Consider the following 24217-nt stretch of genomic DNA (forward strand, 5'->3'; position numbering starts at 1 on the left):
GGAATGGTTTTGGCTGCTGAGCTAATTTGGTCGCCCGTTTTCGTTACTCCCCTTCCCTTATTTGTATATTATACCATACTACATGGTATTTCCTCACTTCTTCTATTTTCAGTTATCCCCATGTTTATTTGGAGCATTACCTCGGACACATTGCTATGATTTCTCAACGCTGGGGCACATGGAGTTTTTGATACGATATAAATATAACACCGCGGTCAACATACTTTTTGCGCAAACGTATAATTGGTCATTGGTAGTTATCCAAATATTTCAAGCTAATAGAGACATTAGAATTATGCCCGAGGCAAAGACACCCTAAATAACTACAAGGTATATACAAGGCCCTAAAATCTCCAGCAATATCAACATCTACTTAGGATTTGGCCCAAGGAACTTTAACACCGAAGTCTTCGGCAGCGCGCATGGCAGATACAACACATCCTTCTAGAAGAACCATCCCATCCCAGCACCAGCTGCCAACCAGGAAAACATTCCCATCCCCATTACGCCATCCGGCAGGCTTGTCCACTGCTTGTCCATCAGAGGTGGCCGACTTATCAAAAATACGATTGACTATCGCCCTACTTTGAGGAGTGCGTAATGTTCGGGTGAAATATGAGCGACGCATAACCTTGCTGGGGTCAATGGGTAATATGGGGCAGGTGGTTATTATATATGACGAGGGATGTTCATGTATGGACTCCGTTGATTCGACCGTGGAGCGGAAATGACCCAATTCAACTTCTTCCTTAGATGTCGTTTGTGCCTTGACTGGCTCCGAAAAGATGTTTGGCAAGGTGGAAGCATCCGTGTGGATTAGAGATTCGACTGATCTTGTGGGTAAGAGAGATGTTTCTTCCCGGAGCGGTTCAAAGATGGTTCCCACTACATTTGGCGGCACGGCTAGGATGACGCGGTCGAATTTTCTTTGACAGCTGGACATAGGTGGTATCTTTTCACCGGCAAGTTCAGAGGCAGAAGAGGTTGATTCCCAGCATACCAGGACCGAAGAGCCGGCTGGACGGACGGAGGTGACGCGGGCTCCGAGACGGACGTTCAGACCCTTTGAGAGGGTATCTTCGACTACCTGAGTTCCTTCACGTACGAGGTAATGCGGTGCTCTATGCGTGCGTCGGACATACTGTACTATGTCATTGGCCGGAAAACTGAGCATCTCGGCATGGTTGCATGTTGACAAAGTAGCGAAAGGGGGTAGGATGTATCGATACACAAAATGCCGTGGAAGACGGACACGGTTGAAGTATTCCTCCATCGTTTCGATTTGATCATCTTGGCCGGCCGCCTTGGTCTTACGAGCATCTATCCAGAAACAAGCGAGAATAAACCAACCGAAGAAGAATGCAACATAGATGAGTTCCGAGAGCCATGAGAAGAAACTCTGCCCACCCGGACGGAGTGGTGGGAGACGGTGGTTGTTCGACGAATAGAGGAATGATACCTTAGGCTGTGCTAATTCCTCCTGGGCCTGGTCCGGTGCATGCTCGGTACTCGGACTTGGCTGTGCCTTGGATATGAAGGAGTAGCTGAACAGGAACTTGAGTGGATCACACTCGATGCCGAGATGCTTATACATGAGCGTCATATACTTATAATAGCCATCATCAAAGACTCGCATTGGATGGCTTATATGGAAGGTCCCCTGTCCATTCTTTGATTTGATGGTTTCCCCTTCAGCATTGAGAGACAGTGCCTCTTGCTAGAAATATTGGCGCAGTTAGCTTCCGGTTCCTGTGTCACGTTGAGAAGAAGAGATCGAGAAGTGCATGCGAAACAACTCATCGTACACGAGCAGTTAGTGTCACGACACCGCACCAGCCCGGAAGACGGAGCTCAGCATATTTGAAAAATGACAGCTTTGGGCTGGGGCCAAACAGAAGCGTCAATCAATCCACAGTGTGATGAATTGTCGGCTCTGCTCTTGTTCTTGTGGGACAGACAATGGTATGACTGCAGCCGGGGGTATACGGAAGAAAAGGAGAGTGAAACGAAAATAAAAACAGGGGGGTTGGGGAAAAGGGAAGGGAAGGATATATGTACCGATTCGAAAACTTCGATGTCGAATTTCTTGTTCTCGTCGTTCTGCAGGAGGTAACCGGTCACCAGGCCAGCCATGCCGGTGCCAACGATGGCCACGGACATGCGCGATCCATCTCTACTGCTGCCAGTCCTCTGATTGGGGACTTCGCTTTCCGACATGTGTAACTGGCAAGGACCCCGGCGGGCAGAGAGATCGCGAATGGAGGCTATTCCTGCCTCTGGAGCAAAGAGTCCTGTGGGTATGCTGTATCCCCAGCTTAAGGGTGAACGGAACCCAACAACCGCAGAAGTTAACTGGCGACCAAGACGAATTCCTGGGAGATGGCTGAAGCAGTTGAACGAGTCAAGAAGACGGACAGCTCAAAGGGGACGAACGCTTGAAAGATGAACGACTTGGGACGGCGGAGTTAAACTACATGATATATAAGTTTCTTTCAGCAACGATGAATGGCTACGAATACGGGTTGGTTACTCCAACCAAGGATTGAAATTTGGTCGAAGCGATCTCAACCATAAAATGGCCTCCTTGGCACCGTTAAGGGCACAGGCGCCGCATTTTACGTTTTAACTCCTGGTCGAAAAGCTACCGTGCTCTGACAGCTTTAAAAAAACTGGCCAAAGTGCTGTCTTGCTAAGGGAAGACGAGCAGGGGGTGTGGAAACCGGATGCATAGTGGGTAGATTGACGGCCGGGATAGTGATGGAATCGGCATGCACTCTTTTCGAGACGAGCCATGGACGGAGAGATGGACGAACCCGAGGGAGAGTTCAGACAAGAGTTACGGGCGTACCTGGACCAAAAGCTAGAGGCCCGTTAAGCCTCCATCTGGCCATCTTGATAATGGACGGAAACCTGAGCCGCGAGGAAGGACACGGCGAGATCGATCGGTGCTGGCATCTTTAAAAGTAAAAAGGCTTCAGCTGTCTCAGACAAGGGAGAATTGAGCTGATCGAGCTGATATATCTCACTTTGCTTGTATCTCTCCCGTCTTCCGGTTCGTCGACTCAGACTATGCACATCATGCAACTGCCATGCATCGTCTTCGGCTCCAGCCCCAGCAACGACCACTCTCGCAACGGCAGCAACCGCGTCATCTGGACATCTGCATCCTGCACCCTGCTCCATCTCGACAGCAGCCAGACAGACATCCTTTCGAGATGTCCCCGGCCCTTCATCTAAATAAAATAAGCTGGCTGGCTGTTTCAGTACCTGTCACAACGCGGCTGTCACGGTACCGAACCGGTAACTCAACAACCAACCCTTCTCTTCCCTACAACGGAGTACTACCTCCACGGCCAATCACCAGAGCAAGGCGAGGGCTGTCCCTAACGACTCCGTATCTCTCACAGCAAGCAGCAGCAGCAGACCAAGGGGGTTTGCCGTCCGTCCTCCCACTGGCACGGAGCCCCTGGGCGGGCGACCTGTCCACCCGGCCGTCTAACCACCATCGACACTGCTAGCTCTCGCCTTAGTGGCATGCAGTGTCCTGTAGACGTATGGAAAAAGCCCGTTACGGGTGCAGACGCAGTCCCAAGCAGTCTGTCCGCTGTCGTAGTTTGTGGTTCTAGTTGGTGTAGAAAAAAAGGGGGCGGCCCTAAGACGAGCCACCAAAGAGCGAAAAAAGAGCGACACCCCCTGAGATCGGCTGGACAAACATCCCATCGAGTCTCCTTTTTCTTTGCTCGCTGCTTCTTCTGCTTGTCTTCGCCGTCGTCGTCGTCTTCTTCTTCTATCACCGTCGACTCCGTTTGCTCGCTGTCTCCCTGCGGTGTCTTGTCTCATTCTCCGTCTCTCGTTCATTGACCAGCAAGCAGTCAGCCAGATTCACCCCCTTGGTCCGCTTTTTCTTTTTTTTTCTTTAATAATATTTTCTTTCGTGGCTTCAATATCTTCGTCTTCCTCTTCTCCTTCGCCTCGCAAACCTCTTCACGCTCGCTCGCCTCGACCCCGTCGCAATTGATACAGGGTACGTTCAGTTGGTCTTCTCTTCTTCTTCTTGTCATTCGCTTCTCCTTCTACTGCTTTTACTGTTTAATGTTTACTGTTTGCCGGCTAACGAAGAGGAACCCGCGACTGTAGGCCTCACAGCTGCACCTGCACTGCCGACTCTCGTTACTGCTCGTCGAGACCATAAACAAAAGAATAAACACTTCCTTTCACGATGGGTAAGCCTCGAGTTTTCCCTTTCTCCCTCTTCGCTGCTGGCTCGGGTTCTACGTCTCTCGGTTTCGTTGGCGGTTGTTTGATTGCGAAAAAAGGGGCTGCGACATTGAAGACGCAGATAGACAGCATAGCAGACAGCAGAACGCAGACAGACAGATATCGTTTCAGCGTCTACTGCAGGGAAGACAGCGACAATGGAGGAGAAAGTGGTCAAGGTCGGCATGGGGGATGCGAAGATGGCGGCCATGCTGCCTGAGATCCCCATAGCTGAGCCCATCATGATCCTGCCAGAGCCAGAGCCAGAGCCAGAGACAACAGACTCTGACTACGCTCGCTCGGCTGAGACAGAGACGGAGGCGGAGACTGAGAACACGACTGAGCCTGAGATGGACAGTGACAAGAAGAGTGACACTGAGACTGACGATGATCCTCCAGCTGCGTCTAACGGTATCCCAACGCCCACCCGGCCCTCGCCAGCACCACCATCGCCGCATGTCTCGCCTCACGTCGAACGCAGCAACCCGATGGGCCACGGAGCCGCCCAGACAGTCAGCTCAAAGGACCCCAAGGCCGCTGCCCAGGCTGCCAGTGACATGAAGAACGTTGTTCGCCGGAAACTGGCCGGCTACGTTGGATTTGCCAACCTGCCAAACCAGTGGCACCGCAAGAGTGTACGAAAGGGTTTCAACTTTAACGTCATGGTCGTTGGTACGTTTTATATCTTGTAACCTTATACATCCATTTTTTTCATGCTTGATAGTGGCTAACAGGAAGTATCAGGTGAGTCTGGCCTGGGAAAGTCGACACTTGTCAACACCCTCTTCAACACATCTCTATATCCTCCACGAGAACGCACCGGCCCCAGCCTGGACATCATCCCCAAGACCGTTTCCGTTGAGTCTATCAGCGCAGACATCGAGGAGAATGGCGTCCGTCTGCGTTTGACTGTTGTCGACACCCCTGGATTCGGAGACTTTGTCAACAACGACGACTCATGGCGCCCAATTGTCGAGAACATCGAGCAGAGATTCGATGCCTACCTCGATGCTGAGAACAAGGTCAACCGCATGAACATCGTTGACAACCGTGTGCATGCCTGCGTCTACTTCATCCAGCCCACTGGCCACTCCCTGAAGCCATTGGACATTGAGGTCATGCGCCGTCTGCACACCAAGGTCAACCTGATCCCAGTCATTGCTAAGGCCGACACCCTTACCGACGAAGAGATTGCCCTCTTCAAGCAGAGAGTGAGTTTTCTCCTTACAGCATATACTCGTATAATATGTGTGTTATTAATACTAACGAGAGATAGATCCTGGCCGATATCCAGCACCACTCGATCCAGATATTCGAGGGTCCACGCTACGAGCTGGACGACGAGGAGACCATCGCTGAGAACAAGGAGATCATGTCCAAGGTCCCCTTTGCCGTGGTTGGCGCCAACTCTGAGGTGACCAGCACTGATGGCCGCAAAGTTCGTGGCCGCCGCTACCCCTGGGGAGTCATCGAGGTCGACAACGAGGAGCACTGCGACTTTGTGAAGCTGCGCCAGATGCTGATCCGCACGCACATGGAGGAGCTCAAGGAGCACACCAACAACACGCTGTACGAGAACTACCGCTCGGACAAGCTGACGCAGATGGGCGTGACCCAGGACCCCAGCGTCTTCAAGGAGGTCAACCCAGCCGTGAAGCAGGAGGAGGAGCGCGCCCTGCACGAGCAGAAGCTCGCCAAGATGGAGGCCGAGATGAAGATGGTCTTCCAGCAGAAGGTGCAGGAGAAGGAGAGCAAGCTGAAGCAATCCGAAGACGAGCTGTTTGCCCGACATCGCGAGATGAAGGAGCAGCTCGACCGACAGCGCCAGGAGCTAGAGGAGAAGAAGGCCCGTCTCGAGAGCGGACGGCCGCTGGAAGACAAGATAAAGCGAAAGGGATTCTCTCTCCGTTAATCTTTCGTCTCTTGTTTTCGCTTCTTTTGCAATTCTTCCGCTGCCATGCTACGTCCCCCTCCAGTCCCAGTCCAGACACTGTTTCCGTTTCATTATACTCTTTCTATTCTCTCACTCGCTCACTATTCCATCTCTCCTACTCGAAATTAATGCTTCTATCCCCCCTTTTTACTCTACCGTTGAGAACTCCATGCCAGGCCATAACTTATTCCCACTCATACATTCATTCAAATATCCCCAATTTTTTCCTTGTCCCTTCCCTCCCCCCAATCCCTTTATTAACTTGACTAGCTAACCGGCCTCTTGTATTTCTTTTCCATTCCCCTCTTGTATTCCTCCGTACTTGTCTTTTATTTAATGAATTCAATATCCGTTACTGTTACTACTACCCCTGAGCCTGCCATCAGCAGCAAACCAACAAAACAACCAACAGAAAACAACCAGAAACGATTCCATGGTGGCAGGAGGAAAACGCAGAATACAGTATCAGGAAGAAGAAAGGAAAAGGCTTTGGTCATGGTATGGTATGGCGTGGCATCTGGAATATCCATCTTTTGAGCAGCACTGCTGGGCTGGGCCGGGCTGGGGAGGCAGATTCAAATACTTCACGATCCTTTTTTTCTCCTGTTTCTTTAACTCCTTTTGCTTTCCTTTGCTTCGAGCAGACTAATTAATTCTTTATGTCCATTGACTTGCTCTTTCTTTTGGTGTGTTGTATGCTGGCGGTAGATCTCCCAAGTAAATTGATATCTCAACTCTTTCTCCCTATATCTCTCTACTATCTATCTACAGCCATCTATATCTGTCTATAGCCTGTCTACTATCAACCTGTTCACGGACTATATCTACTCTATTATAGCATCACACCGCTCCACCGTCTCCATCTCATCTCCAGCTCCCTACTCCGTACCTACTGCATACCATATAACCCGGCCTCCTCCATCCCATCTTACTCTATTCCACTACTGTACGCTCTACCACCATGCCAGCTCGCAAATGTGTTGTCTTCTCGCCGCTGAACTCTTCCTCCGCTGCCATCACATCCAGCCGTGCCACCTCAAACACCCTCTCCAACGCTGCCATGCTCCCCGCGGCCAACGCTTCCGCAACCCCGACGCTACCACCAACCCAGGCCGCATCCCTTCGCGAGCCTGTCCAGAGGAACTCTGGCGCACCGCTACGATCGAGGTAGACGGCTACTGTCCTGCCTGCACGCAGCAGCAAGAAGAAGCAAGCCTGTTCCTGCTGTGTTTTGCGGGGGACGAAGCAGCCCTTGACACTGGCCGGATTGCGGGCGAAGTGACGGAGTACAGCTGTGGCCATAGACGGGTGAGGATGGACCCGGCGGTGCTTCAGCGGTTTCTCAACGGTGCAACCATAGATGAGGCGGAATGTGAAGCTGGAGCTGGAGCTGGAGCTGTAGAGAGGTGTCTGGAATGGGAGAAGCTGCGGGTGAAGTGCGAGAGCAGCGCTGAGAAGTGCGCTGAGTGTCGACTGCGGGCGTCTGGACTTTGCATTAGAACTAGATGAGCCCTAGATAAGTATCAGTACTTATGTATACTTATATACTCGTATATAATTAGCAGTATAAGAAGTATCTTTAGGTTGTAATACATCACACATCGCGAAGAGCAGAGAAAGCCAGCGAACTTCAACTTCGTAAACGTCAAACTTCTTCTTCTTCTTGACACTTTGGCAGACAGACGGACAGACAGACAGGAAGACAACTTGCCTCGCTCCTCTTGACCTGTCTTCTTCTCTTCTCTCTACTTGATAAATAACTAGCTATACTGCTGTCTTCTTCTCTTTATATTTGAAACAACTATCTGCTCCGCGATAACTATGGCTCCTCCCCCGCCTGCTACGCTGCCGCTGGTAGAGCGGCTCAAGATGCTGGCTCAGACGCTTCAGTAAGGCCCTTTTTTGCTCGGGATGCTTGTTATATCTGCTGCAGATGGTGTGTATATGGAATAGACGAGCTAACAGGTAGCAGGTTTGCTTGGTTTATAGGGTATGTCGTGTGCTGCTTGTGCCGTTGACTCCTCGCACGTCGAATCCTTCAGTCAGGAAGATGAAAATACAGATGATGATGATGATGAAAAGAGGAATATAAGAGGGATAGAAGAGAGGGAGACTATGAGGAAGTCTATGGAGAAAGAGAAAGAAGAATGCTGACGGAGTAGGCACTTTACCCTGATCCTCGCCGTGTTCCGCTACCTGCTGTCCTGCATCACCTTCAGCACCTACACCACCGTCGCCCAGGGCTCGTACCGCTTCGCTTTCGTTGCGGCTGCTGCCACCTACGGCATAGTCGTCTACAAGGGCTATGTCGCCCGCGGCCGTCTCGGAGGCAGTATTCCAAACGACATCATCAAGCTTGCCGGTGATGAGAACGTCCAGTACCTCGGTACGTCTGCATACGTATACCTATCCATAATATAGATGCCTGTCTAATGCGATGTAGGAATGGCTCTTGTATGGCTGTGCTCGCGTCAGCTTCTCTTTGCCCTGCTGCCCTTCGCCATCTACTCCTTTTTCCACGTAGCCACATATACCCGCACGTACCTGATCCCGACCTTCCAGCCCTCCCCGGATGGCGGCCCTGCCTCGCCCTCCGGCAGGCCGGCAGCACCCAAATCCTCGCCCCTGGGAGACCAGATCGGCCGCTTCGTCAAGACATACTACGACACCAGCATGGCCATGGTCGCCGCCCTGGAACTCTCGCTTCTGATCAGGCTGATTTTCACCGCCTTGACTTTCAGCAGCGGAAGCTGGCTGCTGCTCGTCATCTACTTCTGGTTCTTCCGCTCTCGGTTCACGCAGAGCTCGTTCGTGCAGGCAGTGGTTGCTCATTCGACGGCTAGGATCGACGCCATGCTCTCTCACCAGAGTACCCCGCCAGCCGTCCGTCAGGGATGGGAGGTTGTCAAGAACGCTGTTCGACGGCTGTACACCGTTACCGACCTCAAGCCGTACCTCGCTCGGTTCCAGCAGCAGGGCCCCGGCAAGAAGCCGCAGTAGACGAGATGCTTGTTCCCGGCTCGGAGATATAGTTAGGCAGGCGGAAGGGGGTTGCCACTTCATAGCCAACTTAACTCAGCTGACTATTTAGCCCCGTCGAAGCTTATCACATGCATAGTTACCATCTACACTGTGTCTATGCCCAAGCTGCCTGCCCTGCCTACCATATCTTCAGCCTATCAAACGACGTTACGTGAACTATATCTTCATATCTATCCTCCCCCCAAAAGCCACCCTGGCCTGACACTGCTACCAGGCCTTTCCCCCACGAACAAAGAACCACCCCCATTTAAAAAAGGACAAAATGATTCAAGCATGGAGTATCGGCTATCTGTGATTCTCCCTCCCGAAGACGAAGACACGAACAATAGAATCGTGCTTCCTGCTTCTGCAAATATCCAACCCCTATGATACGTTACTTTCCCACCCTTCTACGAACCATTCTGCCACGGCCTCGAGATCAAACGACAAAAGAACATGGACGTACCTGTGTACCCTAATGCTAATGAAGAGGTGTCATGAGCGATCTTTCCTTTCCTTCTCTCCTGTCTTGTCTCTTTGATGTTCCAGCTTTGTCTATTAAAACCAATGAATACATACCTTGCCTAGCAACCATAACTGCCACTTTACCACCACAACCGCCAATTAACCCGGCCAAATGCATAAAGACGGAGAAATAAGTCACTGCCGACTGCTATCTCCGACTTCTACCCCGTAATCCTCCATCTTAACGCCGATAAATCGAATATCAAATTCGTCTTTTCTCCGTCTTTAAAGGTCGAGGAAGCGATGTGATTGGCCAGACTTGCTTATTAATACGGATAAACCATCTTCCTTTAAGTGATTAGTCATCAAAAGATTTAATTTTCGATTAAGAAAAAAAAGTCGAAAAGACGAAAAGGTCGAAGATAAAAAAGAAGAAAACGAGACGAAGAAGTTGAGATTTCGTTGCTTTGGACTGTTCTTTTTCTTTGCTCTGGGGACTATTTCGTGCTTGGTTATAGATTGATTCCGTCTGGCTGCATTGTTTCCCTGCCTTGCTACCGTTGAAACTGCCTCCCGCATACCTCGACTTCTGCCTCTGATACGACTACAGCTACTACGACTACGGAGACGACGACGACTAGGACAGCGATAACGAGAAGAAGGCGATGAGTCTGGTGTCGCGGATGTCAGGCTTCTTCGCGACCTCAGACTCATCGGGCCTTGCATCTTCGTCTGGCTCGAGCTCAGGTTCCTTGGTCGATGGGATGGGCCTGGGTGGCCTCCAGGATGGCAGACTCGTGGACGTAGGCGAGAGGATGAACACACACGCTCAGCATGCAGAGCCCCAGGAGGCTGTCCGGGCCGCCGTATCTACATGTACGCCGTCTCAGCTACTGTTTTCAATGGACCGGTTCGTCGCTAACTTGACTTGGTTGTTGTTGTAGTGCATGATTGCGGGCGGAATTGGCGGCACAAGCGGACGACATGCTGATGCATTCACTGGATACGGTCAAGACTCGGCAGCAGGGAGACCCGCATATACCGCCCAAATACACCTCCATGTCGTCGTCGTATACTACCATTTTCCGCCAGGAGGGGATTCGGAGGGGGCTGTACGGCGGTGTCACCCCTGCGTTATGCGGCTCGTTTCCAGGCACCGTTATCTTCTTTGGCACATACGAGTATAGCAAGCGGTGGATGTTGGATGTTGGCATAAATCCATCAATTGCATATTTGGCCGGAGGTACGACTGTCATATTTCTCTTCCAGAGGTTTAAAGCTAATATGACTGGGCAGGATTCATTGCGGATTTCGCTGCGTCGTTTATATATGTTCCGTCCGAAGTGTTAAAAACTCGATTACAGCTGCAGGGCAGATATAACAACCCCTTCTTCAAGTCGGGATATAACTATAGATCTACGGCCGATGCCTTCCGAACGATATTACGGACCGAAGGCTTTTTTGCGCTCTTCTCTGGCTTCAAGGCAACCCTGTTCCGTGACATGCCCTTCTCGGCTCTACAGTTTGCCTTTTACGAGCAGGAGCAGCAGCTGGCTAAGCGGTGGGTTGGACAGCGGGATATCGGCTTCCAGCTCGAAGTGCTCACTGCTGCCACGGCCGGTGGTATGGCTGGCGTCATTACCTGTCCACTAGATGTCGTCAAGACCCGCATACAGACCCAGCAGAACCCAGATGCTGCTCCTCCACGACCTACCGTCTCACCGAATGGCCATGTCCATGCACCTTCAACTTCAACTTCAACACCGATTTCAACCTCCACCTCGACATCCTCTGCTCAAACACGATTCATCTCCACTTCATCACCCTCCACATCAACAGTCAAACCCGGTGCTGCCATACTCGACACATCCTCGGTACTAACAGGCCTCAAACTAATATACAAAACCGAAGGTGTGGCTGGCTGGTTCAGAGGCGTCGGCCCTCGCTTCCTTTGGACCAGCATACAGAGTGGTACCATGCTGGTGCTGTACCAGTACTTCCTCAAGCAGCTGGAGTCCTACCAGCAGCTCAGTGAGCTTCGCAGCGCCTCAATATAAACAACACTACCAACAACTACTACTACAAAAACAACCGCAGTATATATGTGAACTGCATGCAAATGTCCACTCGATCATTCTACAGGCGAGAAACGGGCTCTGGCGCTGGCGTTACCGGGGGGGATGGATGGCCGCTTAGAGGGAAAAATCACATAGATCTAAGGCCTCGTTTTTTTGGCATCTGGCTGTACATTTTTTGAAAGAAAGCTTGTTGTACGATATACCTAATACACGTCTCACGGGAGTCGACTCTTTATCTCTGCCTTTTGTTCATCATCTTCTTCATATCCATCTTTCGTCTTGTCTTTGGCCTCTTTGTGTCTTTGTGTTGTGTTTGTCCCAATCGGGAACTAGTGACGCGCTAAACGCAAAAAGCCGAACAAAAAATGTAAACAACAAAAAGAAACCCGAACTTCGCTCCCGCGTTTGTTATTTATCATCATCTATTTAGTCACCACCACCACCAACCACCAGCACCAGCAACCCTCGACTTCGCTTTCTGCAGACAGACAACGCACCCTTATATATAGCCCACGCAGCGTCATAACTGCGCCAGACCGAGTCGCATACCTCCCGCGATCCAGCCGGTACCAACATCTCTGCACCATGTCGGCTGCTTTACCCTACCTGCGCGCTCTCCGCAAGAGCGACCTCGTCACTCTGGCCGAGCTGTCGGACATGAAGGAGTGCGTATTTTCTTGACTGTCGGCGTACGAAGAGAGCCGGGATGTGTGCTGTGACGGCGTTTGATGCTGACTGAACTGCCGGTAGTTTCGCGGACATGAAGAAGACGGAGCTCGAAGCTGCACTGGACACCCATCTATCACAGAACAAGACTCGTCTCTCCCACGAAGCAAAGCTGAGCGATTACTACGAGAGACTGGCCCGGCCGCCGCGTGGATCGCCCATTAAAAAGGAGCCAAAGGCCGAAATGTCCTCGTTCGACGGTTCGACCCCAGTTAAGCGCTCGACGCGTAGACGGTCAGTCAAGCCAAAGGAAGAAGTCGAGGCTACGTATGTATTTTACTTGATGCGGATCGAGATTGAAGAATGTAGATAGATGCTAACAAGGTATGTAGGGATGACTCGGATGCGCCTACGGACAAGTCTTCTCCTGCCCCGGAGCCGGATCTGGCTGCTACCCAGACCCCCGCGCGTCCAACCATCAAGTTCCCTTCTCTACCACCATCTCCAGCAGTGGTGACGGACGCGATTGACAGACAGACCACGAGAGTCCGCAAGTCTGTATCCGAAGCTTGGGACCAGTCCGGCATGACCGAGCGGACGCATAGCTTGCGTTCGTTGCTCAGCAGCGTCTCAACCATCCAGACCTTGGTCCTCGTTCTCGAACTGTTCAGCGTAGTTAAGGCCATCATGCCATGGAGGAAGTTCACTATCCCTGCCATCGAGAGCCTGAACACTTCTTCCTGCACTCACAATATCCCAGACCTGTTCAACACTTTCCACCCCGCCTTCTGGTCTCCCTTGATGCTCTGGACCACCACCAGTGTTGTCCTCCCGTCCGTCATCGCCTACTTCTTCGACATCAACCTTAAGATGAGCCAGTCCGGTACTCATGTCACCACCCGTCGAGCTGCAGCCGCAGCTGCAGACAAGGCCAAGGCCTGCGGTGATCCATTGGTGTTCAACGTAGCAAAGGCCCTGATCGCCACTATTGTGTACGGAAGCGGGTTCACCTTCTGGAACTTGTTCAATAACTCTTCTGTTATGAAAGTTGTTGACTCTGTTCCTGGTGGGCTGCAGGGTCTGCTCACCAGCTCCGCCATTTGCACCCTAGGAAGCCTGTACGAAGCCATCTTGAGAAAGTAGGAAAAACGGAACTTTCCCTGCTCGAAGTTGAATGCATCTCCGACTCGATTGGATTTCTGGTCAAATCAGGGCTGCTAGCTCACCCTTGACAATCGCTAGCTATATCGGTGCATGCATGCAATTTCTTTAAACCTACCATTTTCCCATCCCCTTGATTCACGGCGTCCTTGCATGCTATGCTGGTTCTGGTTGCTTTATCGCTCTTTTCTTGTCTTTGTTGGAAACGGGTTGAATCGGTTCTCTGCTTTTTCCCCCTCTGATGTTCACCTCGGCCTTCCTTACCTCCTTGATTCTGTCTGGTCTTGCCGAATAGACGGAGAACCGGCTTGAGTATTGTTATATATATATAATCCGCATCCGCCTCCTTTTTTTTGGTGCCCCCTCCCCTATTCCTCTATCTCCCTATCTCGCCACACCTTATAGGTTGGTTTATGTATTGGCTGCTTTTTGATTATTGGTTTGGCTCGGTGTTAAAGCCCCCTTTCATCTCTAGGACTCTGACTCAATGCTACTTACTCGTGTCTTACCCTACCTATTGAATATATCTTGCGGAAAGGTTTCAGTTTGAGAGCCAGGGAAGGCTTCTCCAGACGATATTCCTTCAACGAACGGTCATAATGAAAACAGTTAAGTACCTGTCCCCCTTTTCGCAGCAAGTAGTATTATAATACATGAAAATCTATTCGTTTCCGCTCTTTTATATATCTAGTTGTACAGTACGCGCTGTTTTACACCGTTGGTTGGGCCTCCATCTAGATAGATACGCACAGCTCAGCTCTCCCTCCAGTACGCTCTTCACCAAAATGGCACGGTATGTAGGTGAAAGGTATCTGCTGGGCCCAAAAAGGTTGAGATTGTCAAAGGCCTCTCGAATCGTTTATCACCATTTACTCCTTAGAAGCCTTGGACTGAATGGCTTCTAGTTCCTTTGAGACGGCATCCTGTAGTGTATCCTTGCCGGGCGTAGACTCAGGTTGGGATGGTTCTGGGACAGCAGCAGGCGCGGCGTCAGACGTTTCCGAAGGTACCTTCTGCTCAGCCTGTTTCTCCGAAGCGATATGTTCATCTAGTTGCGCATCAACCTCATCGTCATCGATCTCGTTTCCATAGATATCGGGATGTTGTCTGAAACAATCTTGCATGGCCCTAAATAGTTACCACTCGTTAGCACTGTCTCGCAGCATGCGTCGAGGTTGACATCTAAATATGTACTTGAACTTATCAATGCAGTCCATTCCCTTAGGTTCCTCCTGGGAGTACACGAAGCATGAGAATGCGGCTCGGAAGTCCTCTCCACAGGGTCCGTGAGCCATGCCGCCTAGGCAAGGGCAGTCCCAGTTGATCTCGCCGGTTTCCGGGTTAAACGCCGCCTCCTGACCTCCCTGGCCTTCCTGCTCAACATCACCTGCAGCGGGGGCAGGTGGCTGCTCGCCTCCAACAGGCGAAGCGCCGGTCTCAGCAGATGCACCTATTGATGTCTCATCGGGTGATGTCGTCTTAGCTTCCGAGGGGACGGGAGTTGGTCGTGCTTTGGGCTTTTTCGCCGCCTCCAGAGACTCAATTGTTTGCGAAACAGCTGTATCTTGCGTCTTGTATTGGGATCCGGGAGCAACTTGGACTGTCGTTCGCATATATGTCAGATCATTGGTACCATTCGATATTCTATCAAACCAGCTGGACACAGACTTACGAGGTGGCTCTTCGGCAAATATAGGGCTTGTGTTATAGTAGTAAACGGCACCGACGGCCATGGTGGTGGTGACGACAGCTGGGAGACCGACGGGGACACCGATAATGGTGATGGTGCTTCGCTAATCCATCTCCGGCTTTGCGCAAATCGTAGTTGTTGTGTAGCTGGTGTACGACGGAGAAGCGTCCTGGACGCGGATCGGAACATGGCGAAGATGGGGGGAAAAGGGAAAGAAAATTAATCTAACGGTTCAGGAAATAGGAAATCAAAGATGAAACAGACACATTGAAGGAAGGGCGAGGTAGAGACTCGGCTTTTGAATGCTTTTTGATATCTTCTTCTTCTTCTTCGAGATTGTTAATCAAGAGCGAACGAAAATTGGTGATTATGTAAGGTTATTCGGATAAATAGCCGCCGGCATCTCCGACCCCGTTTAGGCAACATCCAACAACGTTGAAGTATTGCTAGAAGACAAAACATTTAGATACCCAAGTTTTGATATTTGTTCGGTAGTAAGGGAAATTCTTCGATGATATGGAGTGGCATCCTGCTCAGTTTTTTGGGGACTCTCCTCCGCCGACTCCGTTTGCTTTGCTCATTCTAAACCAACCTATCAATCAGAGCGCCTTGAGGCTATTAAAGAGACATGGTATGGCGAGGTTCTAGCATCTCTTAGGAGGGTGAGATACAAAGTTCTCCCAAGCGAAAGCTAACAGTGTTCAATAGCATCCTTTATAATTTGCGCTGATGGTGGGGCGAATCGCTATTATCACGTCATGAAGGGACTTGGTCGGGAGAACATAGATGTATGCACCCCTCAAGATACCATTGCCATATGATATGTGTGATTCCGTTGAAGGTGTAACATATGTGCGGAATCTGACTACTCAACCAGATCCCCAGTGCTATTGTTGGAGACCTTGATTCTATTCACCCGGATGTTCGAAATCTCTACCAGGACCTCAAAGTACCCATCATTGAGAACCCAGACCAATATTCAACAGATTTCATGAAATGTCTTAGCTATCTTGCAAGTAACTGCAATGGTATTATTAATACCACCTGCCAACACAGCCAAAGCGGCTCTAGCAACCACACCAGAGGTAAGTGTAAAGACCTAGATGTGGTCGTATTTGGCGGACTAGGTGGGCGTGTTGACCAGGGTTTTGCGCAAATCCATCATCTATTCTGCACCACTGCATCTGCTTCAGCGCAGATTACACGGCCAAAGGGTGAATTATATCTCATCTCCGAAGAGAGTATTTCCTTTTTTCTACGTGCGGGAAACAACGTGATAGAGACTTTCGGTGGTTCCTGCCTTGGGAAAGAGAAAGAAACCAACACCAGAAGTAGCAGTTCGCAGACAAATACTATGGAGCGACAAGTCTGGTTCTCAGAGAACATAGGAATTATTCCCATCGGCGGTCCATCGATAATATCCACTCAGGGTTTTGAATGGGATGTAGGTGATTGGAAAACAGAATTTGGTGGGAATTTAAGCACGAGCAACCATATAAGAGCCGACTCGGTCAAGGTCGAAACTTCCGCTCCAGTCCTTTTTACGGTGGAACTGGCGCCAAACTTGAAACTAGATGCAGCAAGTGTCTCCTGATAAAGCCGTACCTGCAAGAAGTGAGCTTTTTCAAACCGCGGAAACAGCCTTGAAACCTGCAAAGGGTTTTTCTTGCTTCATACCCCAAACTATGGACGATAAATAACAAGTGAAAGTTGACCAAGCGCAGTCTATTGCCAACGTTGCATTGTCTGTCGAGGCTTGACATTTGTATCTCTTACTACCTCACTAACGTTGGATGCTTTGGAGTTAGGTTGAAGGAAATGACGTTGAACCTTTCTGCAAGGTCCTTGATGCATCTTCCTTATGAGATATACTTGGATATAGCATCTTATGTATGTATAAATTGCGTTCTTCACCAGTAGGTTGGTAAATATTGCACTACTAACAAGATAGCAGATCCATCCGCTCTCTGACCTAGCTTCTCTCTGTCTAACTTGCTGGTCATTCAATTCTATGACAGTGCCTCTCCTTTACAGAGATGTTCATCTCGTTATTCTGACCAGCGACAAACCAAGCGAGCTGGGTACCAGGGTGTTTCCATGGTTGAATTGCCTCCGCGGTATAGCTCATAATACACAAGGCCAAGCGGCATGCGTCAAGAGGATTGTGATAAGGGGCAACCGCCGATATAGTCAATTCTATGAGAAGACTTCGATTTACCCAGAGTTTACCGATGTACGAGCTAGGGCTCGGCAGAATGCGGAATGCTTCCAAATAGGTGATTTATTGTTGGCCGCATTTATCAAGATGAAGAACTTAAGGGATTTCTGGTGAGGCTCATTTCAGTAGGATGTAATCCTATTTCTTTGTCAACTTATGCTAATGAATTATTTCTTTATTTCCCTCGTAAAGCTGGACAGCCGACTGCCTATATCCCACCGACGAGATTCTCGAGCTTCAGAAGAACCTCAGAGCCTTCACGTATTGCTATCCTTGGCCTTCAGATGCCCCCCAAAAAATGGCTTTAAGAAATTATAGCCCCGATATACGCCATTTGTCATTCCAGCATCTGGAAGAGCTATCTATTTTTGGGATACCTTCCTACCTACTCCTAAACACAATATGGAGGTTTATGTTGAAAATCCGAAAAACGCTTAAGGTACTCCGGCTGGGGGGGATCAATAACAGTAGGGGTTACTTTGAGCCTCTACGCACATGGCATTCATACCGCCGTCAAAACTGGTTTCTTCCGAAAACAGCTTGGTCTCTAAGCCCCGACACCCCGATTCAACTACATACCTTGGAAATCCTATTTTTCGTCCGCTTGAATATCGAGAAGTTGACTAGGGCCTTTGATTTCACCGCTCTCAAGAACTTCTCCCTGATCCTACCTGACGACTTTACGCCGCAGTATCCCACTCTTTGGCAGCACTTCCAGTCAATGGGCGTTTCTCTGAAAAGCCTCAAAACTAACATGTACACGCCAACAAGCTACATTAATAACTACCTACGGTCCTTTGACTCTCTTGAGGAGGTTTATGCCCTTCACCCCGAGTACAGTTTCGACAGTACATATCTCCATTCCCACTTCTCGAATCTCAGAATACTGTTGGTCGTCTCACTCGAAGGAGACATTACATCCTTTTGCAACAGGCTTCAGATACTGATTGCAGGCTGCCCTAAATTAGAGGAGTTGGGAATTCCCTTGTCAATACCATTCCAGGTACGTATGTTTGCCACTTTGATTATTCTTTCATATTATTTTCGTGAATACTTACTTTAGATTCAATATCTATAGGAAAGCGTGTGGCAAGCACTGGCTCCTGCCCAAGCTCTAAGGTGCCTTTATTTTGTGGAATATGTACCAGCATCAAGTTGGAAATCTCTCGGGATCCCAGGATACTTCATTCTCAGGTTTTTCAGCTATTTTAAAAACAACCCTTCTCCGCTCATTTACCGTCTCGAGGTGCTTAGCTGCTACAGAACTCTTTGGCGCTTATTACCGTTAGCATCTGCACCCATGGAAGAAAGAACACTCGAAAAGATAAGAAGGGACGAAAATGATTCGCCCCTAATGCAGGAGTTACGAGATCTAACTAGAGTTAATACCTGGCCGGAGCCCTTCTGTTATGATTATACGGAGCCTGAACCGTGGCTGAATCGAGCGGCTATTCGAGCGGACTGGGAAGATTACTGGGATGATGAGATGGCTTCATCCGTCCACACCCATGTGATGAAGATCCCGAAATATTCCTAATATTAATTACCTCTTTCCTATGGACTTACCGTTAAAACCGACTCATGCCAATATTACTATTTTTTCATATTATTATTATACTCATCGGATGTCAATATCAGGCGTATGGCCAAAATTAATTATTCTTTCGAGAATGTCTTTCGGTTCGTTGATTTCTTGGATTTTCTAGCTCTCTCATACATCATGGCTCAGGTAAAGTGGCCCCTAGAGTATGTTTAGATATCTGGGTGTGTTTGCAATTGACGCCAGATGATATGATATCAGAGGCCAGGAATCAGTAGATCGAGGAAAAGAAAATATGAAGAAATATAACATGGGATATTTCGCTCATTGTTGCCATTTAGCCAGCAGCGCACCTAATGCCTTTCCTTGGGCCTCCTTTCATGAGGTCATTGACCGCAACTAAGTCTGCAGCGTAAACGGCACAATGTCTTTGAGAGCTGCTTTGCGCCTAATCTGATCAAAGGTGCAATTTTCGCACTCTTAAATGCCGACCCAGCTAACCGCAAGGGGATGTCACGTAACCGCTCCCTATTCTATGCTTTGGGTGTTGGTTATCGGTATGGGTTAAACCGTTTCTGGCGTTGGTAATACATAAAAGGGCGTTCGAATAGTTATGTTAATTGAATCTCAGGCTCGCTTCTTGGAGTATCAATGTGTAACAGAGGTACGTTGTTTGGGGTCGTCGGCGATCATTTGGGGAGCGTTTCAAGTCCTAAAGATAAGCTCATTGAACGCAAGGCCTCTCAGGGCCAAACGCACGATGGGTAAATTAGCACATTTGTTGCCCAAAAAATCTGAGTGACGTATGTTTGATTATTTTCTTCTTCTTTAATGGAGGTATGGGAATTTTGGCCTGTTTAGTGTAGTTGGTGTCATAGCTTAAAATCGTTAGTCGTACCAGTCAACATCACTCAGTTGTAGTTTACGAGCACGGAATCCACTGCGAGCTGGTTTATCGTTTCTTGAATCGCGGTGGGAAGACGGTCGCTTGTCGGAACCTTTAAGTGAGCCTTTAGTATTGGGGTTCTTTCGTAGAATGAAGTAGTGGGCTGTGGAAATGTTGGTATCACCATCATTGCTATCATTGTCGTCACCAAGATCATAATTCAAAACTAGATTTTTAATTCGTTGTTGCTCCTCGCGCTCTGCTTGTTGTTGGGTTTTCATTGCAACTGCAAAACTAGAGTCCGAAGGAAGGTCGATGGTACGAGTCTTAATACACATTGGTTAGCAACATAGCCTGGGGGCCTTCATGTAAATTTGAGCATACCTGCTGGCGGTTCCCACGTTTGGTCATAAGGGAGAACGGCATCGTACTAGAAGGCGCCGGGGTCGCTTCTTTGGTCTCTTCAACTGGCGCAGGCTCGCGGGGATTTGCACGTCTCATGGGTAGGGGAACATCGAACATCGTTTTGCGCTCGAACTTTCGGGACTCTACACTTTCAGATACCATTTTCTCAAAGGCCCTGTCAAATTCAGCTTCAGCTTCAGGGTCACGTTCTTCTTCCTGGCGGGATACGAATATCTGCTCTTCTTCTGACTCAGATTCATTCTCGTCATCTGGTTCATTAGCAGTGACCTGCAAAGATTAGGGGTTAGCTTGATAATGATGATGAAGGTATCAATCAAGAGGGGCATACCTCTGCCTCGTCAGTAGTAAGCTCCTCAACATCGGGAGCCCCATCATCTTCCATGTCTTCGTCAGAAGAAGAACTGTCTGCTTCATCTTCTGGTTCTACGGCCTTGTCTGTTTCTTGCACTTGATAGTTCTGTGCAACCGCCTCCGCAAACAATTTGGTAGCTTCTGTAAAGTCGGCTGCAAACTTCCATTGTGGGCGAGTCAGTGCAAAGGTATCTTGGATGACAAAGTCAACGTCCATGGGAATAGGGTCCTTGGTATTTAAGTAGTACTTAAATTCCGTTCGTTAGCAAGGTATTTCATTAATTTGGCTCGAAATATTTCAACATGTACCTGGAAAAACGTTAAGAAAAAGTCGAGTTTCTTCTTTGCGCTTCCTCGGTCGAAACAAACACCGCAGGTATCTAGTATGGTGCAGACCAAACGAATACGGAAATAATCGTCTGGCATATCAAGCGGGTTTATTTTGCCTGGCGATGGTGTACCGCCCTCTGGTTTAATGTATCAGTAAATTTCAACGATAGGTATAAACTTGCTGAGTCCTAATCAGCTTACCATGTCCATAAGTAACAATTCGATAAAGAGTATCGAAGATAACTGGCGAGTCAACCATCTTGTAATTATAAAGTTCTCCTAAGTACTTAACTTCTGAAATTCGTGCCTGATTGAACTTGAAATCATTGTTCTCTAGGCCGACGGTGATTCTCTCGAGAACATTGTCGATAACACCAATCACGAATGCCTGGTGGTAGCGATATAGTGCACTGACGATGATTGCAAGGAGATGAATATTCCCATACTTGATTTTTCCGGGTTTGCTGAATATACCCTCGAGAATGTCGACCACCTAAGGCTAAGTTAGTAAACGAATCGGGACAGGACTATGGGAAAATAGAGGAGACCTACCTCAGGTTCTTCCCAGTGTAGCTTGCGAATAGCCTTTAAAATCTTAGTGTAGTTCCGCTTATTCATATCCAAATACAACAACTTCCGGATATACAGCTCCATTGGTGTACGCTCTTTTTGCTGAATGGCTGGTCTCTGTGGGGGATCGACGTAGTACATGGCATTTTCAATAATCATTCGTTCCTGTTGACCGAGGTGTTGCGCAGATTTCTTTCGTCCTAGTGTTTCTAGGAACGATGCCATCCTGGGGGCTGTCTCGGGGTTCCTCAAAAGATACCTGCCGCAGTTCTCCAGCAAATTACCTATAATCTCGATGTTCATGCGAGAAAATTCATCAAGGCTGACTTTGAAGCAGTGGAATATAACGTGTTCGGGAACAACGCCAAATTTGGTGAGCTCAGCTAGATATCTAATGTTGCTTGTACGGACTTGACCCAGGAACTCTTTTTGTTTGCGTCGTTGAAGACTGCGGAATTCATCGTCCAGGTATGTGATTAGGCCCTGGGGTACATCAGGAAGATACTGGCCTAGAGTAGCCACAAGACGAGCGTAGAGCGGCAGGAGATCTGAACGACCCTTGGGCACTTCTTGAACTGCCTTGACAAGTCGGTTTCGAGATGCCTTTGAATTTAAGAAACAGAAATCAAGAGCTAATTGATCAACAGCTTCCTTGTTGGCCAGATCCGGAAGCTTAGAAAGTAGTGCATCGACCTGAGCTCCAACGGACTTGTTGGCAATAGCAGTAGCGGGCTCTTCTGGTTCCCGGGGATTGGAGTCAGCTGGTTGTGAATCTGGCTTGCTGGTGCCTTCAGGGGCACCAGTCCCATTTTGTCCTTCAGAGTCGGACTTCCCTTTAGGCTGATCATCCCCATCTGCTTTCTTCTTTTTCCCATCTTCCAGAAGCACGGCGGGGACTTTTCCCTTGAAGTCTGCGAGGTTCTCGTAGAAGCGCCTCTCTTCCTCGTCTTCCCAGATACCAGCCCCTTCGCCTTGACCACGTAGGTACTCGCCAGTCTTCACAAGGCCGATGCTTCCGCTCGTTGCACCATCTGAGGCATCCTTTTCAGCCAAGTCAGGCATTTCAGAGCCTAGGATCTCACATAGTGATTGTGTATTTGACACTAACTTCTCGTGTGCTTTTGTCTGCTTCTCGAAATTAGATTGTCGATCCTCGAGGATTTCGCCGCTTTTCACATAAGCCTCTGCATTTCGGCGACTTTGGTTTGCAAGAGCTTTTTGATCCCGGCTAACATGCTTCTTCACGTCTTCAAGATATCTGTTTAACACGTTCTTAAACCGCGTTTGAGTTTTTTCAGAAATCAGTGGTGGGTCATCGAGCTGAGATGTATTTGTGCCAGCCTCATCCCCAGACGTACCGCCTTGTACTTCCTTGGAGGTGTCTGTAGTGGTTCCATTTGCCTCTACCGTTTTTCTCCCTTCCTCAACAGCCTTAATTCCCAAGATATCCCAGCTATATGTCCTAGCAAAGAGTAGAGCCAAGGGCAAATTGACATGTTCTCTATCGTACCCGAGTAAGTCCTTTAGCACCTCAAGGGGGAACGGTTCCTCGTCCTTATCCTGGTTTAGTTTCGCAGACTGTCGAGGTTTAGAACTTCCATCGGACCCCTTTCCACCTAGAGTTGGTATCGTGTCCTTGCCCTTTGGTGTAGAATCATCTGGTCTCTCTACATCATCTAAACTTCGAAGGAGACCGGCCAGCCAGAACTCTGTTACCACGCGGAGTAGAACCCTGTGTCGGGATAGGCGTTCCTTTTCTTCCCGCTCACGGACTTCTTGTGTCCAGGCTTTGAGCTGTGCTTTATCCGGCGAGGTTAGTCCACGGCCCAAGTTCCACGCCAGTCGTTTCGTAAATTCATCTGGGCCAAAACGCTGATGGATTGCGCTGGCAATTTCAACGCCTGCCGCGATTTCTCCCGGTGTCTTGAGCTTACAGAGACCCTCATAAAATGCTGATATAATTTCTGAGAGGTATTTATGGAGTGAAAGCGAGCGAACATCGGTGATAAATGTGGGCAGAGCTGAGGCAGTGATTCCAGTGCGAAGACGTTTGATAAAGGCCGTATTCTTCTTCAGTGCAGAGTCTAGGGATTTGCTAACTTCAAAGATGTCTGTAGTAAACAAAACCGGTTCCCAGGTTAGCATCTAGTCTTGAGATAGGAGCTATTTGGCCATATAAGGTCACCGAGCTTAGAACATGGACGATACCTGTGTCTCCCGCCCAAACGGCGGCGTTTAGATCCCGGAGCTCTCCTATAACGATAGATTAGCTATGACCTTGCAATGATGCCTGCTAGACACGACGAAATGCCGTCACGATCCAACATACTCTTTCTTGCGCGCTCCATGGTCTCCTCCCACAGATGCTTGGATCCCGCCCTGATAACGGCACTACGAGGTTCCCCGGCTCTTCAAAGATACGTGGAAGGAAACGAAACGCGAGAGTTATGTGCCACATTAGGCAAAGAGGGTGAAGCGAGCAGCAAACTGAGAGACAGATAGACAATTCCGGAGTCCAAGGTGTGTGGTGGAAGATGATGAGGAACCCGCCGGTGGTGAGTTACCTGTCAGTGGTGGTCGAGTTTACTAGTTTGGCGGCAACAACTTTTGGGTGTGAGGTCACTG

The 24217-nt window shown here is 49.2% G+C and overlaps 11 protein-coding genes across 11 annotated transcripts; 7 read left to right on the top strand and 4 right to left on the bottom strand.

Annotated features, from left to right (window-relative positions):
* Positions 1-373: 373 nt before the first annotated feature.
* On the bottom strand, positions 374-2217 carry MGYG_02358 (hypothetical protein; the record flags this gene model as incomplete). The annotated part of the gene is made up of 2 exons (XM_003174780.1): positions 374-1717; positions 2059-2217. The coding sequence occupies 2 exons, from the start codon at positions 2215-2217 to the stop codon at positions 374-376; spliced, it is 1503 nt and encodes a 500-aa protein (XP_003174828.1).
* A 654-nt stretch (positions 2218-2871) lies between these two features.
* On the bottom strand, positions 2872-3183 carry MGYG_02359 (hypothetical protein; the record flags this gene model as incomplete). Its single annotated transcript, XM_003174781.1, has 1 exon — positions 2872-3183. One exon carries the CDS (start codon positions 3181-3183, stop codon positions 2872-2874), a length of 312 nt encoding a protein of 103 aa, XP_003174829.1.
* A 1232-nt stretch (positions 3184-4415) lies between these two features.
* MGYG_02360 (cell division control protein 3) lies at positions 4416-6169 on the top strand (the record flags this gene model as incomplete). The annotated part of the gene is made up of 3 exons (XM_003174782.1): positions 4416-4929; positions 5002-5468; positions 5534-6169. The coding sequence occupies 3 exons, from the start codon at positions 4416-4418 to the stop codon at positions 6167-6169; spliced, it is 1617 nt and encodes a 538-aa protein (XP_003174830.1).
* A 454-nt stretch (positions 6170-6623) lies between these two features.
* MGYG_08969 (hypothetical protein) lies at positions 6624-7699 on the top strand (the record flags this gene model as incomplete). Its single annotated transcript, XM_003174783.1, has 2 exons — positions 6624-6693; positions 7029-7699. 2 exons carry the CDS (start codon positions 6624-6626, stop codon positions 7697-7699), a joined length of 741 nt encoding a protein of 246 aa, XP_003174831.1.
* Positions 7700-8011: 312 nt separating this feature from the next.
* On the top strand, positions 8012-9190 carry MGYG_02362 (hypothetical protein; the record flags this gene model as incomplete). Its single annotated transcript, XM_003174784.1, has 3 exons — positions 8012-8079; positions 8353-8576; positions 8634-9190. 3 exons carry the CDS (start codon positions 8012-8014, stop codon positions 9188-9190), a joined length of 849 nt encoding a protein of 282 aa, XP_003174832.1.
* Positions 9191-10660: 1470 nt separating this feature from the next.
* Positions 10661-11733, top strand: MGYG_02363 (solute carrier family 25 member 38; the record flags this gene model as incomplete). The annotated part of the gene is made up of 2 exons (XM_003174785.1): positions 10661-10919; positions 10973-11733. The coding sequence occupies 2 exons, from the start codon at positions 10661-10663 to the stop codon at positions 11731-11733; spliced, it is 1020 nt and encodes a 339-aa protein (XP_003174833.1).
* Positions 11734-12339: 606 nt separating this feature from the next.
* MGYG_02364 (hypothetical protein) lies at positions 12340-13563 on the top strand (the record flags this gene model as incomplete). The annotated part of the gene is made up of 3 exons (XM_003174786.1): positions 12340-12419; positions 12505-12747; positions 12813-13563. The coding sequence occupies 3 exons, from the start codon at positions 12340-12342 to the stop codon at positions 13561-13563; spliced, it is 1074 nt and encodes a 357-aa protein (XP_003174834.1).
* Positions 13564-14450: 887 nt separating this feature from the next.
* MGYG_02365 (mitochondrial intermembrane space import and assembly protein 40) lies at positions 14451-15314 on the bottom strand (the record flags this gene model as incomplete). Its single annotated transcript, XM_003174787.1, has 3 exons — positions 14451-14709; positions 14776-15181; positions 15254-15314. 3 exons carry the CDS (start codon positions 15312-15314, stop codon positions 14451-14453), a joined length of 726 nt encoding a protein of 241 aa, XP_003174835.1.
* A 473-nt stretch (positions 15315-15787) lies between these two features.
* Positions 15788-16865, top strand: MGYG_02366 (thiamine pyrophosphokinase; the record flags this gene model as incomplete). The annotated part of the gene is made up of 3 exons (XM_003174788.1): positions 15788-15902; positions 15980-16059; positions 16149-16865. 3 exons carry the CDS (start codon positions 15788-15790, stop codon positions 16863-16865), a joined length of 912 nt encoding a protein of 303 aa, XP_003174836.1.
* A 417-nt stretch (positions 16866-17282) lies between these two features.
* On the top strand, positions 17283-19026 carry MGYG_02367 (hypothetical protein; the record flags this gene model as incomplete). Its single annotated transcript, XM_003174789.1, has 3 exons — positions 17283-17599; positions 17682-18492; positions 18568-19026. The coding sequence occupies 3 exons, from the start codon at positions 17283-17285 to the stop codon at positions 19024-19026; spliced, it is 1587 nt and encodes a 528-aa protein (XP_003174837.1).
* Positions 19027-19917: 891 nt separating this feature from the next.
* MGYG_02368 (nonsense-mediated mRNA decay protein 2) lies at positions 19918-23940 on the bottom strand (the record flags this gene model as incomplete). Its single annotated transcript, XM_003174790.1, has 8 exons — positions 19918-20241; positions 20300-20608; positions 20670-20939; positions 21002-21159; positions 21224-21515; positions 21575-23703; positions 23801-23845; positions 23922-23940. 8 exons carry the CDS (start codon positions 23938-23940, stop codon positions 19918-19920), a joined length of 3546 nt encoding a protein of 1181 aa, XP_003174838.1.
* Positions 23941-24217: the final 277 nt, after the last annotated feature.

Source organism: Nannizzia gypsea, genomic scaffold (genome assembly GCF_000150975.2).
Source record: "Nannizzia gypsea CBS 118893 supercont1.2 genomic scaffold, whole genome shotgun sequence".
In the NCBI taxonomy this organism is placed as follows: Eukaryota; Fungi; Ascomycota; class Eurotiomycetes; order Onygenales; family Arthrodermataceae; genus Nannizzia; species Nannizzia gypsea.